The sequence below is a fragment of the Zootoca vivipara genome, chromosome 9, assembly GCF_965207765.1.
Source record: "Zootoca vivipara chromosome 9, rZooViv2.hap1.1, whole genome shotgun sequence".
NCBI lineage: Eukaryota > Metazoa > Chordata > Lepidosauria > Squamata > Lacertidae > Zootoca > Zootoca vivipara.
The window spans coordinates 34,444,851-34,457,723 of NC_142592.1; the positions used below are offsets into that span (position 1 = coordinate 34,444,851).

A 12,873-nucleotide genomic window follows, 5' to 3' on the forward strand; every position below is an offset into this window, starting at 1 on the left:
GGAGGATATCAATCATTTGTTGTGAGTCAACCCTGAGCATAAGAAAAATATTCATATTTGTTTAAAGAAAAAAGAAGCATTGTACTTCTCTTGCCCCAAAAAGGTGCATGACTCCCTTGAGAGCGCTAGATTTCCTACTGATATTGACCTTGAAATGCATCAACTCTCATTTCACCATGCTCTAGCCATTTCAGCTCTCAAATAAAAGACATCTTAGTATTAAAGGCCTCAAGAAACAAAATGTATTAACTAGATCACTTTAATGCTGCCTTAGTAAAGTTGTAACCTCTGTGATCCCCATTTTAGAAGAGAATGTATTCTACTTGCTCTTGAATGTACATGGTCAAAACACTTATATCCAACTATTTTTATGCTATTGAATTGCTAGATTACTTGCTGTGTGTTTGGAAAACAGCTTACTTTGTTAAGTCTGACATGCTTTGAGTATGAATGAAAACATTCTACAGGGCAATACTCTTTACGTCATTTTTGCATAAGGCAATGCTTCTTGTGCTTCCTTAGGCTAAGCAAAGAAAAATGGTATCAGGAAAGTTGTCCCCCAAGAAGGGCTTTCATTTCATACCTGCTCTCAAATGTGTTTACAATGCTACAACAATTCATTTTCTCAGTATTATTCTTCCTTTTAAATCAAGGCTGGGAGACCTGTGGTCCTCCAGATGTTGTTGGATTCCACAACTTCAAACCAGCATGTCAAATGGCTAGGGATGATGGGAGTTGGAGTCCAACAATATCTGGAGAAGCACAGGTTTCTCATTCCTATTCTGGTAGTTCCAAATTACTAAGGCTACAATCCTGTACCCACATAACTGGGAGTAACCCCAACCAAACTCAATGGGACTCTGATCAGAAATGTATGGGATAGTGCTTTATAGTAGTTCTAAATTAGTCCGTTCCTTGTTTTTGATCAACAAACTTAACTTCCCTTCCTATGAAGTTAACCCATGAATCCAGACTATAGAGCCTGTAGTGTTCTTCGATAGCTATATATGCAAGACAGGACTGTCTCACGCAAAACTTATGATGAATTTGTTATTGTATCTCACATCTGTATAAATGTATTTATTTATTACATTTATATTCCCTCTTTCTTCCAAGGAGCTTAGGGTGGCTTCTCCTCCTCTTCATTTTCTCCTCACAACAACCCTGTGAGGCAGTGTGGGCTGACAGATACTTATTGGCCCAACACTCCAACCATTTCAACACACTGGAGCCTTAATTAAATTGCCCACTTACATAAGAAAATGGTACAAGAAGGATTTAGCTAAGTATATAATTTAAAGCTAGGAAACTGACCTGTGCAAAAGCAGCTTAAAATCTGAGTTTCTAAAATAATTTGATGCAATCCAGCCAAAAGATAAATATTTTTGAGTTCCGTTAACTTCAGTTAGAGTCTCCTGTTAAAATATATCAAAGTTCTAAGTCCTGAATTATAACAGGGTTGAATTTTACACCAGAACTCTGGAACACTAGAATTCACAGACATACGATGAAACTGATTGATGGAAGATTCAGGACAGAGAAAAGGAAGTTATTCTTCACATAGCTTATAGTTAAACTATGGATTCTGCTCCTACAAGAGGTACCCCACAACTTGAATTGCATATCAGCTTATTGTTCAGATGGTGGGTAATAGGTTGTTAAAATATCTGTGGGATAAAACTTATATTTTAGAACATTCTTTGGGGTCTCATACGTAAACTTTCCCTGCCTCCATAGACCAACAAGTTTTTTTTTAAAAGGCTTAATATATTCATTGAATCCTACTGTTACAGTGAAGACAACAGACTTTGTGGGAGGAAAATCTTAACGCTTTAAGAAAGCAGACTGAATTCTGCAGAGAGATGAATTCTACATCACTCCAAGTTGGTGCGTAAGTAGTTCCCCTGTTTATTTTTTTTGTCAATGGCATTTTTTAAAAAAGTTTGTGGTGACATAGGTTAAATAAACACATGCCTCTCTCCTCCAATAGGAATTGGTTGTGTTGCCATTTAAAATCCAATGCACAGAACCTTTAATCCTTCATGTATCACTTTGGGTAAGAGTCTACATGTCAACAAGATTTATCTCTTAATACACACTTAGACAATAGGTGTTCTTTTGATTAATCTTGCGGCTAATTGTGTACTGAATGTACAGCTGCAAATTCCATCCAATTATTTTCTCAAGGATAATGACTAAATATACAGTACTTGCAGATAACTGCACCTTTTAAATAATGCCTCAGCTTAAGCTCATAAATAATAGTTTACTCTGGTAATGGCATTGAAATCTATGGTGCTGATATACTGATCCTCTTAGTCAACAGAGAATTCTGTGCCGGCTGCTACACACAGTGTTCTCTTCCACTGAACACACAATTGTTTCATTGACTGGCAGTACTTGTCATCTGTTGGGATACAGTTAGTGGAATGCTTAGCTTTCATCCATTGAAACAGGTGATGAGCAAAGCTGCAACATCAGTCATCTGCTTGGGCAGTGTACACATGATGCAAGAGTACAGCCTTATTGAAACATGATGTGAGCTTTTTCTCCTGTGTACCTTTCTGCACGCACAAAGGAATATCAAGAAGGAGAAGACATGTGCAGTACTGTTCAGAAATTACCAAAGATCTGTGGTAAGAAGCTAGCCTTTAAAACCTCATATGAAGGATAAGAACTTAAGAACAGTTCAAATGGTCCATGTGCTCAAGCATCCTACCTCCCACCGTCAAAGTCCACAAGCATGACAGCAAGGCAATAGATATCTCCTGATTATATACTCTCCAGCGACAGGTACTTTTACCCATTTTACATCTGATGAAATTGGTTTGTAGTATTTGGAATTTGTAGGGATGGTTTTACCAATTTAGAGTTTGTTAAATTGATTTTAATCAACCTTAGAGCTTGCGCTTCTATGTTTTATTCCGTTTAATATGTAAACCACTTCAATGGCTTTAAGTTAAGAAGAGGCCTACACATTTGTTTGTTATTCTTATGATTATGAAGAAGATCCTGAAGAAATATCCTACCCCCAATAACAAAAATAAATTGCTGAGAAATATTATCAAATTCTTTTTTTGACATCAGGAGATACAATTGCAGCTGCATCCATTCTTTGAATCCAAGGGTGATTTGGATTTTTCTTTGAAAGAAAACCACAGGTACAAATAAAAGGAAAAACTTTGGGCCCATGTGCATCTCTAGCGTTTACTATAATATGAAAGGGCAAAAGAAATATTCAAGAGTTCTTATTTGCTTCCCCACCAGTTTTATACCACTAATTTTACTATTTCTTAATTCTTCTCCTTCACTACTATTGGTCATGCTATTGCCTTTCTTCAAACGTATTATATACCAACAATAAAACATTTTGTGTATTTATGCATAACTGCCTGCAAGAAAATGTCTTTGCATATATTCTGCTATATACCTGAGCTGCCTTGTGGGACATCTTTGGGAGAAGAAAAGGTTAAGGAGTAAACCCTACACAATTTCAGAGTAGAATCCAGAGTAGATAGTGCCGTTGCACCTCCTTCTGGCAACTCCTGCAGACAACCTGGTGCCAAATGTATTGCTTTGCCTACCTGTGGATCACATCAGTGAGGCCGAGAGGGGGGCCTTGCCATCTGGGCAGCCCAGGACCTCCATATACATTGCCCAGACTTGTGCCCCAGAGAGGACTCTATACAACTTGACTTCATCCCCAAAGATGCACTTCATTTTCTCTTGAGACAGATGGATGCCAACAGCAGCAATCTGAGCTCAAGTTATAACCTTAAGCAAAGCAATGAGAAACTCTTGAGAGGAGAGAATGAAGAACCCAGTGGATTATGTACCTATCAGACCTTTGTTACAAATATACATTCCCAGGAAATGAGTTCGCCATACAGCAGCATTCAAGCTATCAAAACATCAACAGAAGAGAGAGTGAATGAAATATTCAATGGCTTTCCTCAATAAGAAAGGTAATAAAGAAAGCTATTGCTGGCAGCCACCCATTTGAAAAGGTAATATGGCTGTTTGCAAGCTGAGCAGTGCTTTTTTTCTCCCTTCATTGAGCAAAGTTCCCTGCCGTTGAGTAACTGAACTTAATTTCTCAACGTCAACACCTCTGCTAATCCCACACCCGCTTTCAAAGCCAGCTCTGTTTAGCTTTACGTGGAACGAGCTGAATGTTTTACTTTCAAAGCAATAGGTGAAACAGGAAGATCTCTCTCATGCTTCTCTACCTCAAAAGGGAAAATTACAAAATGACTATTCTGCTACTTATTTAAGTGGGAAATTGGCCTTTTATGTTCATCAATCCAACTTGCATACAATTGGTAAAGCAGGAGTGCATGGTATGGTTTAAAACTGCTTTACCTTTACCTTTGCTCTACACACATGTTCCAAGACTTTTTTAAAAATACACTTACTCAGGGCTGGCTCTAGGGGTAGGCTGGGTGGCGTGGGGCTGGCAGGGGGGTGCCATGCTGCGCGCTGTGCCCGCCCACCAGGGCGGGGGCGCCGGAGCGATCTCCGCACCACAGCGCCAGGGCGCCCGACATGCTTGAGACGGCCCTGCACTTACTGATCCTCTTGACTCCTGCAATCTTCTTTTTGATCTCTGCCTGCTAGTAATTTTGCCTCAGCAAATCTGTTAAACTTGGTCATTTTAAGTGATCCTCAATGAGACACTGATTATTCCCCACATTTATTTTATTTCTGTCCTTATTATGGTTGTATCCAGTGCTGGCTTTGCCTTTTCAGAAACCGCTTTCACTTGTAAAACTCGGGCCTCAAATTGCTGCTGCCATACCTCCTCACTTAAACCCTTTGTCTTCTCAGCCATTCCTGAGAATCACTGGCTAAAATGTGGTGCCCCAATTTATGCTAACAGAACCCTCTTGCATTAAGCAAATTCACCACTAGAAATATCAGCATCTCCAAGACAGGGCACCCTTAACAATCAACAGTTCCTAGAATTATTTGGGAGAAGCCATGACCGTTTCAAGTGGTATAGTGCTTTAAATGTATGGTGTGAATATGATCTTAAGAGAGTTCATGAGAGAGGCAATATATGAACCAGGAACCTCCTGATTCATAGCTCTGTTCTATGATACGCCATCTCATACACCATCTCATAACAACAATGCACCAATTTAGGCAAAACTATGTAGTGCAATGGTCTCTAGACACAAATATTATTCTTCAAACATTTTTATCCATCACAGAGTATCTTGGGATAGGCAGTCAATATACCCCAAGAACCACCTCTCCCCACATAAACTAAGCCCATTCATCACCTGAGTTTCAGAGGGTGATGACATCAGGCCTTTTCAATGGTGGCTCCCCACTTATAGAATTATCTCCTCAAGGAGGCACATCTGGAATCATCACTATCTTCGTTCAGGTGCCAGGAAAAAACACTTCTTTTTTTACTGAGGCTTTCAGCATTTAATTTGAAGAGCTTTAGGTATTTGTGGTCTCTTTTCAGTGGGTGGACTGTGTTAGATGTATTTTTTTTATTTTGTTTGGGTTTTACACTGGTTTTAATCTTTGTAGTTGTTTGTAAGTTGCTTTGTGTTACATTTTGTTAGAAAAAAGACTAATAACTCCAATAAACGATTGTAGTCAAGGTTGGGGATGGTCTGAAAAAAGGTTCAATTGGGTGGGTTCCAGACCTTGTCAGCTTGAAGCTGTTCAAGGTCCCACACTGTTACTCTGGTCCAACACTACCTGCTCTTCTGATTGAGTGGTTGATTTAGAGTTGCTGCTATCTTGCACTTCTCTCCCATATTGGAAGGCTGAACTCATGATCCACCCAGAAGAAATGGATTAGATTAGGAATGAGGAACCTGTGGGTCTGCAGATGTTCTTGGACTTCAGTTTCCATCATCTCTGCTCAACTGGCCCTGCCAGTTGGAGTCGATGGGCATCTCAGACAACACTGGGAGGGTCTCAGATTCTATATCTCTGCATTAATTGATCCAGAATATGTAATATGATGATGCACCAAGATCCTACCATGAACATGGCAACAACATGAAAGGCACATTACAAAATCTCTAACTTTAGTATTAGCAGCACAATAAGTTTAGGGTTAGTGGAATGTTCAGTGTAAGATGTTCATCTTAAGGAAATGGATTCTAAATCCAAATTAATTTTAGTTTATTGTAACAAATTCTTTCCAGTTTCACACCTGAAGCAGATGGAAGGCGACTGCATCAGTAAATCAGTCCCTTCAAATTACTGTGGTTTATGAAGCTCATCTGCATTTTAATCAGACATAAAGGGTTTATTCCTGGAAAACCTCAAGAATGCCAGTTTTTGCCACCTGGAAATACATGGGAGAATTCATAGTAAATCAAATAAAATATGTTGCACATTTTAATTTTGCATATATTTCTCTCTTGAGACTGCAGTGTTACATAGTTACAGGTATCAATATTTTTTTACTAGCAGTGATATATTAGAACTCAGATAAGAATCTGATTTCCTGCCATAAGCCCATTTAATTGGAGATTTAGCACTTTTTCAACAGTGTTACAAAAGTGCAATAATTTTTTAAAAATCCAAATGCAGTTGTGACACCTTCAAACAACTTTTATAATCCGAGTGTCAGTCAACCAGTTTCCACTTAGAGAGAGAAGTGATGTATTCCAGTTTGGATTCCCTTTATAATTATTTTATGATGTATTATTATTGGGTCATGAATGCAGCAAAGAAACGTAAAAAAGTTACATTTATAATAGTTTGGTTTCAATCAGCTCAGTCAAATTAAATGAGTGAATTTGTGGGTATCCATTATGTGCTCTGAAATCCCCTTGTAAGTGCACAGAATTCCTTGTGCTTTTGGAGGCAAGAAGAACCTTGTCAATCAACTAATTTAAACCCAGAAAAGAAAATAGGAGGAGTAGCCAACAGGAAATGCCCTACTGTGGTTCCCATTAGCTCCAGTCAGCATGGCTAATGGCAAGGGATGATGAGAGTTTTCCAACAACACTTGAAGGACACCACATTGGCTATCTTGCATTATAGACTCTGATCCAGATGCTCAAGTACCCAGCTCCCAAAACTAACTATTCAATGTATCCTTTTCCTCAGTTTTATTTGTTGCCTCAAACAGTTCCTTACAACCAAGTGCCATCTGAATATTAGGCATTATACACTCTTCACAACCATATTTCAGATCTCTTTCCATCATATGACTGCACCATCATCAACTTTTCTACTTTGCTGTTCAGGTCACATGGAATCAGTTGGATAACTTCATTCTCTTTCCACCCGCCTGACAAATAATTTCCCAAAGATGAAAATGTGTGTACTTGCCTATATTTTTTCCCCCAAAGCTACCATACTCCTTGACCACATGCATTTAGTTTTCAGAATATGTCACTTTTTAAAAATACTTTAGTTTACAGTTATTTCATTTATTTATCATAACATACCCTAATTGTTCGTGTTGGCTGGTGTTTATTTAGTATCTTACTTTTTTGCTCTTGCTGTTTTCAACCATGGTGGTAGAGCTAAAACTCCATACCAATGTTGCATTTAGGATTCCAAGCCTCCACAGTTTTCTTGAAGTCTGGAGAGAAAGAAAAAAAATCATAATATATATCTCTTCAACTTATTGCCACTATTACTATTTCATTTATTATGGGTTGGATCCAACGCTCCCTATCTACGATCAATAAGAGTTCACTGCGGACTTTCATGAATGAAAGTAGGGTGGGGACCATTTTTAGCCAAGCAAACTCCCACATTGTTTCACAACATCCTCCAACCCTCTAGAGCAGCTGAGTCAGCCTTATCATTAGGCAGAGATGGATGCAGCAGAGTGATGAGAGGCACCAGCTTAGGAACCCCCAAGGGAACACCCAGGGGAAGAAGGCTCAGAGCCGGTGGATTGGTTGTGGGACTACAATGAGTGGTCAGAGGCAGAAGATGGGAAGGAGGAGGTGTCAGAAGCTGAAGAGGCAACTGGGTTTCGTGAGCAGGAAGAGACTGTGGAGGAGCACAGTTCTGACTCAGAGGCAGAATAGGGGGATCAAGGGGCTGAGTGGAGGCAGGCTGCTGAAGACACCAGGGAATCTCCCCCTCCTACACTCACAGACACTGAGTGTTTTATTGCTGACTTACTCCTGACTCCGGCTCCTGACAATCCTGCGTTGTCAATCCGGCACTTTCTTGAAATATTAGGCAGCATCACTATGCATTTTAGTGAAGGAAGTGAAATGGGCTAATAGAATAAAGTTAGCCCTGACAGTGTGACACAACTCACAACTGGCATCTTGTCCATCAGTATAGGACAGGGGTCAGCAAATCTTTTAAGCAGGGGGTTGGTCCACTGTCCCTCAGACTTTGTGGGGGGCTGGACTATATCTTTTGGGGGGAATGAATGGATTCCTATGCCCCCCCCAAAAAAAAACCAGAGATGCATTTTAAATAAAAGGACACATTCTACTCATGTAAAACACTCTGATTCCCAGACCGTCCATGGACCAGATTTAGAAGGCAATTGGGCCAGATCTGGCCCCCAGACCTTAGTTCGCCCACCCATGATATAGGAAAATGACCACACCTCCAGTTATGCTAAAGTGTGGGGAACTAGGCAGCATTGAGCAGCAAAATGGCCTGACTCAATAATTGTTGTTTGCCCTCCTGCTTCATTATGGAACCTTTTATAGCTGCTTAATTCAGTACTTAGTTGTGAATGCTGCTAATCGAAGTAATCATGGAAAATTAGAGCTTTTTCACAAGGCAAGAACAACGTCTGCATTTATAGTCACATAAAATAGCAATAATTTCATTATGTGCTTTGTTGCTTTCGCCCTCATATGGTTCTTTCTACCCTTCTATATGCTGTATGCAAAGGGGGTGGGGGTGGAGAGACTTTGTGGCTGTCATAAGCATTTGCTGAAGGTTTGCTTGACACACAATCCAACCATCTGCCATGCTGCAAGTGTTGACATGTCCCCAGCTGTCACTGGAAACCTGACTCCAATCTTGAGGATTGTTAAAGCATGTGAGGAAGAAAAGCATTCTTAGTGTTTGACAGTGACCTCTTGGTAAGAGATGCAGTGAAGTTCAAGCCTAGATAGATAGACAAACAGACAGATGGATATTATGGCCATTAGATGATTGTAAGGATGATTGCAAGGGCAACTAGCGGAGGCTGCTGAGCAGAAATGACTCACCACACCACTTTATCACAGAAGATTCCATAAACCAGAATAAACTACACTTTTCTCCACAATCAGTGAGATTGCTTGATGTGGTGAGAGGTTTGCATGCAGTAGCTTGCAACTAGGCTTGGGCAAATATGGCAATTTTGGTTTCTCTCCCTGCCCCCCATATCCACATTTCCACTTCAGTCTGCACAAATAATATATAATGCAACTGTTAATGAAATTAGTGACCATTTGGAGGCCGATTGCCAACCACCTGTTTAAAAAATGTATGGACATATTGACTAATTATTAACATTGCCCAGTCAACATTTCCTCAACTTAGAAAACAACAACCAGTGAATAAATATTCATGTCATCAATGTAAAAGAGAGAGGAAAAAGTCACTAATTATGCATACGCATCTGTGCCGAAGAAAAACTTAACACTGCCAAGAGACTTCAAATTGCGGATACGTTTGGGATCTGAATAGCCTTGCATTGCAAATAATAATTTCAGAGAGAGTTGTAGTTCTTTCATTGTTTTTAATATCATGTATGTCCAGGAAAACAAATGTTACACTTTCATTTTTAAGCAAACAGAAATGCATCATGAGCAAAACAAATTATATTTGGTGCACACACAACAATGTGCCAGATATTTAGATTCCTTCCTTCTGGCATAAATGGTTCAATTGTACATTTTCTTAATGTTCATGATACAATTTCCCAGGAACGTGAAAGACTCCTTGGTAGTCAGTTACTGTTCTTTCTGTCCTTTCACAAGATAGGTAGTAGCAAAGAAATTTGGTAGTTTGGGATGCAAATACAAGGATGGACAAAACAGGAAAGTATTGCTGGGTTAGAAGCACTCTGAGGGGCAGTAAGAAACTGCTCTTTTGCTTTTGGGGATTTGAGGCAAGATCAGCCCTTTGCTGCATATTGTGGAAGTAATTTTTGTCCCAGTGTGCCCTGCTTGAATACTTCCAACACGTATATTACAAAGACGCTTTGAGGTAAATAAATGCATATAGAAAGTGGAACAGGAATAATGCCAGCAGCTACCACTTCCAACTCCTGTTTAGGCTCTATACACCTGATTGGGAACACTGCTTTTTATTAATGAAGCAACCCAAACTTGTAACTGGTCAGTCTCAAGGACGAATCTGATGTCCAGATGAATACAGAGCTTTGGTGTCTCTCTAGTGAACTGAAATATTCTTGTAATTCTAACCAAGTTTAATTATGAGTTAATTCATTGTTTGTACACATGAATGTTGAGCATGCATCTTTGTGCATATTCAGGAACCAAGAGACTGAGCCCCGGCCGCGCGCTCACTTAAGCCAGCCCCCCCCCCCGGGACGTCCGGATTGGATGCGCTGGGGAGCGCCGCACCTGGGGCACAGCCAATGGCTGGGGGGATGGCAGCCATTTACACCCCCCCCCAGCGCGTGAAGGGCTCGTGGGTGCCCGCAACCTCCCCTCCTGCTATGCCGGAAGGGACTTTATAAAAACCAATAAAACCATCATAATTATGAGGCGAAACAAGTAATTTCACTTGGAATTGGAACAGGACAATATTCGGCAAAAGAGATGAGTCCCACAAAACAAAATACAGTAGGTGTCAAAGGTCAACGTAAAGACGTGTGCCTTCATATGAAGGATAATGCACACAGGAAAAGTTAGACACATCTCTGTGGGGAGGGTGATCCACAATTTAGGGGGTGCCACAGATAAAGCTCTCTCCTGGGCTGCCATGCTGCACATTTCTGAGGGTCATGGAACTATCAAGAGAGCCCCCTCAGTAGATCATAACATCTGAGAAGGTTAGCAGTCTTTCAAACATTTGGGGCCTAAGTCATTTAGGCCTTCAAAATACTAATGCAGACCCTCCAGGTGCCCCTATTTTCCAGGGACATCCCTGATTTAGATAAGCTGTCCCAGTTTCTGATTTAATCCCAGAATGCCCTGCTTTTCCTTAGGATGTCCCTATTTTTATTGGATAAATTTTGGAGGGTATGGAGTTATCTGATCCCCAAGCTGTCTGTATAGGGAAGGTTTTTTTAAAAAAAAAATGTTTAATGTTTCATTATGCTTTTATATATGTTGGAAGCTGCCCAGAGTGGCTGTGCAACCCAGTAAGATGTGTGGGGTATAAATAGTAAAATTATCATTATGGAATGGGATATCCCTATTTTCATCAGAAAAATGTTGGAGGGTAATGTATGCTAATGTGAGCAGGTTCAGTTAGTCCTGGAAACAAACTGGCAAGCAGTGAAGCTTCTTTTATAAAAGGCTTATATAAACTCTAAACATAATCCTGGTAAATAAAAAGTAGCTGCAACTTTTTGAACCAGTTGATCTTTCTGAATAGTCTTCAAAGGTAGCCCCACATAGAGCACATTCCAGCAGTCCAATAAGCAACTCACCACAGTATGGAGTACAGTGGCCAAGTCATCAGTGTCCAGGGATCATAGCTGGTGAACCAGCCATAGCCGGGAATGGGCACTCAGCCTCTGAGACTACCTGAGCCTACAAAGGCCGTGTTTGATTCAGGAGCACCTCTGAGCTACAAATCTGTTTCTTCCAGGGCAGTATCAAGCTAAATACCATTCCTGTTCTCAAAAGCTGATCCCACTGTTTTTACAAGCCTCCTCACCACTTGCACAAGTGGAAGAATAAAACAAACAAACTGGTGTCGTAATGAATTTTGGCAGGGAGAAATCTCTCTGGTTTACCTCTCTGTGTACCTGCACTATACCCATATACTGAAAACTGAAAACTGTATCCGACAGGGGAAGATTCAGCTGGTAAGTTTATAGATATATTGGAAAGAGCAGGTAGGAGGTGCTTTGTCTAAAAGGAAATGTGTTTTCACTCATTCCTCTTGCAAGAAATGAATGCAGCTCACACCTGACATTTCCCGTTCTTCTATTCAAGCACAAGTAACTCTGAGCCCTTATTTATTTATTCAACTGCTAGAATGCTTTTGCACTTATTGTTGGCATCCATCTGTCTCAAGAGACAATGGAGTGTGCCTCGTGGGGTGAAGTCAAACTGCTGGAAAATCATAGCACTCGCTGCGGCTGCAGAGACTGGTAACTTGTAACTGCTGGCTCCCACATTCTTTTTACTGAGTTAGCTGCTCCAAAGTGACCTTTCTAGGGTGCAAGCCTGCTATAGGCTGTCCAGACAATATGACCTCCCTCTCAGCCTCACTGATGTGGTCCAAAGGAAAGCACATTTGGCACTAGCTTGGTTGCAGAGTTGCCAGAATGAGATATACAAGATGCCATTCAACCATTTTAGGGACTTTATTCCAGATTTTTCTTGCATTTCAACAGCAACCAGCAAAGCAGTATCTACCTGCAGCAAACAAATGTTTTGTGTGTTTATGAAACCCAGCAGGTCAGGATTTGCATGACAAAGCCCCCAAGAAATCCCAATAACTCACAACTGACACAATATTTTAGGTTTGGTTTTTGGGCATTATTTTGGCCACAACTTTATTTAAAATACAATTTAATTCTGAGTGTTGGCTTAGGCTTTGGTTAATCCTTTTGTCCACTCTAAGGGACAGGACCATTTCCATCTGACCATTGGGTCAGGACCATACCATCTGCCCCGTTGGGCAGGACCAATTCCATCTGACCATTTGGGTCAGGACCAGCTCCGACTTACCTAGGGGTTGGTAAGTCAAGTAAACACCCCAAGGGATTGGAGG

The 12,873-nt window shown here is 40.5% G+C and overlaps 1 protein-coding gene across 8 annotated transcripts in view; it reads right to left on the reverse strand.

The window, feature by feature from the left end:
• MGAT4C (MGAT4 family member C) overlaps nucleotides 1-12,873 on the reverse strand; it is a 314,043-nt gene that overhangs the window by 227,361 nt on the left and 73,809 nt on the right. For 5 of the 8 annotated variants that reach the window (XM_088651816.1, XM_088651813.1, XM_088651817.1 and 2 more), the window contains one exon: nucleotides 7,472-7,567. In XM_088651816.1, the coding sequence (XP_088507942.1) occupies nucleotides 7,472-7,498 (27 nt within the window). In that variant the 5' untranslated portion in view covers nucleotides 7,499-7,567. Of the gene's footprint in view, nucleotides 1-7,430; nucleotides 7,568-12,873 lie in introns of those variants that run through there. The other 3 variants (XM_088651821.1, XM_088651812.1, XM_088651814.1) reach the window with 1 other exon arrangement.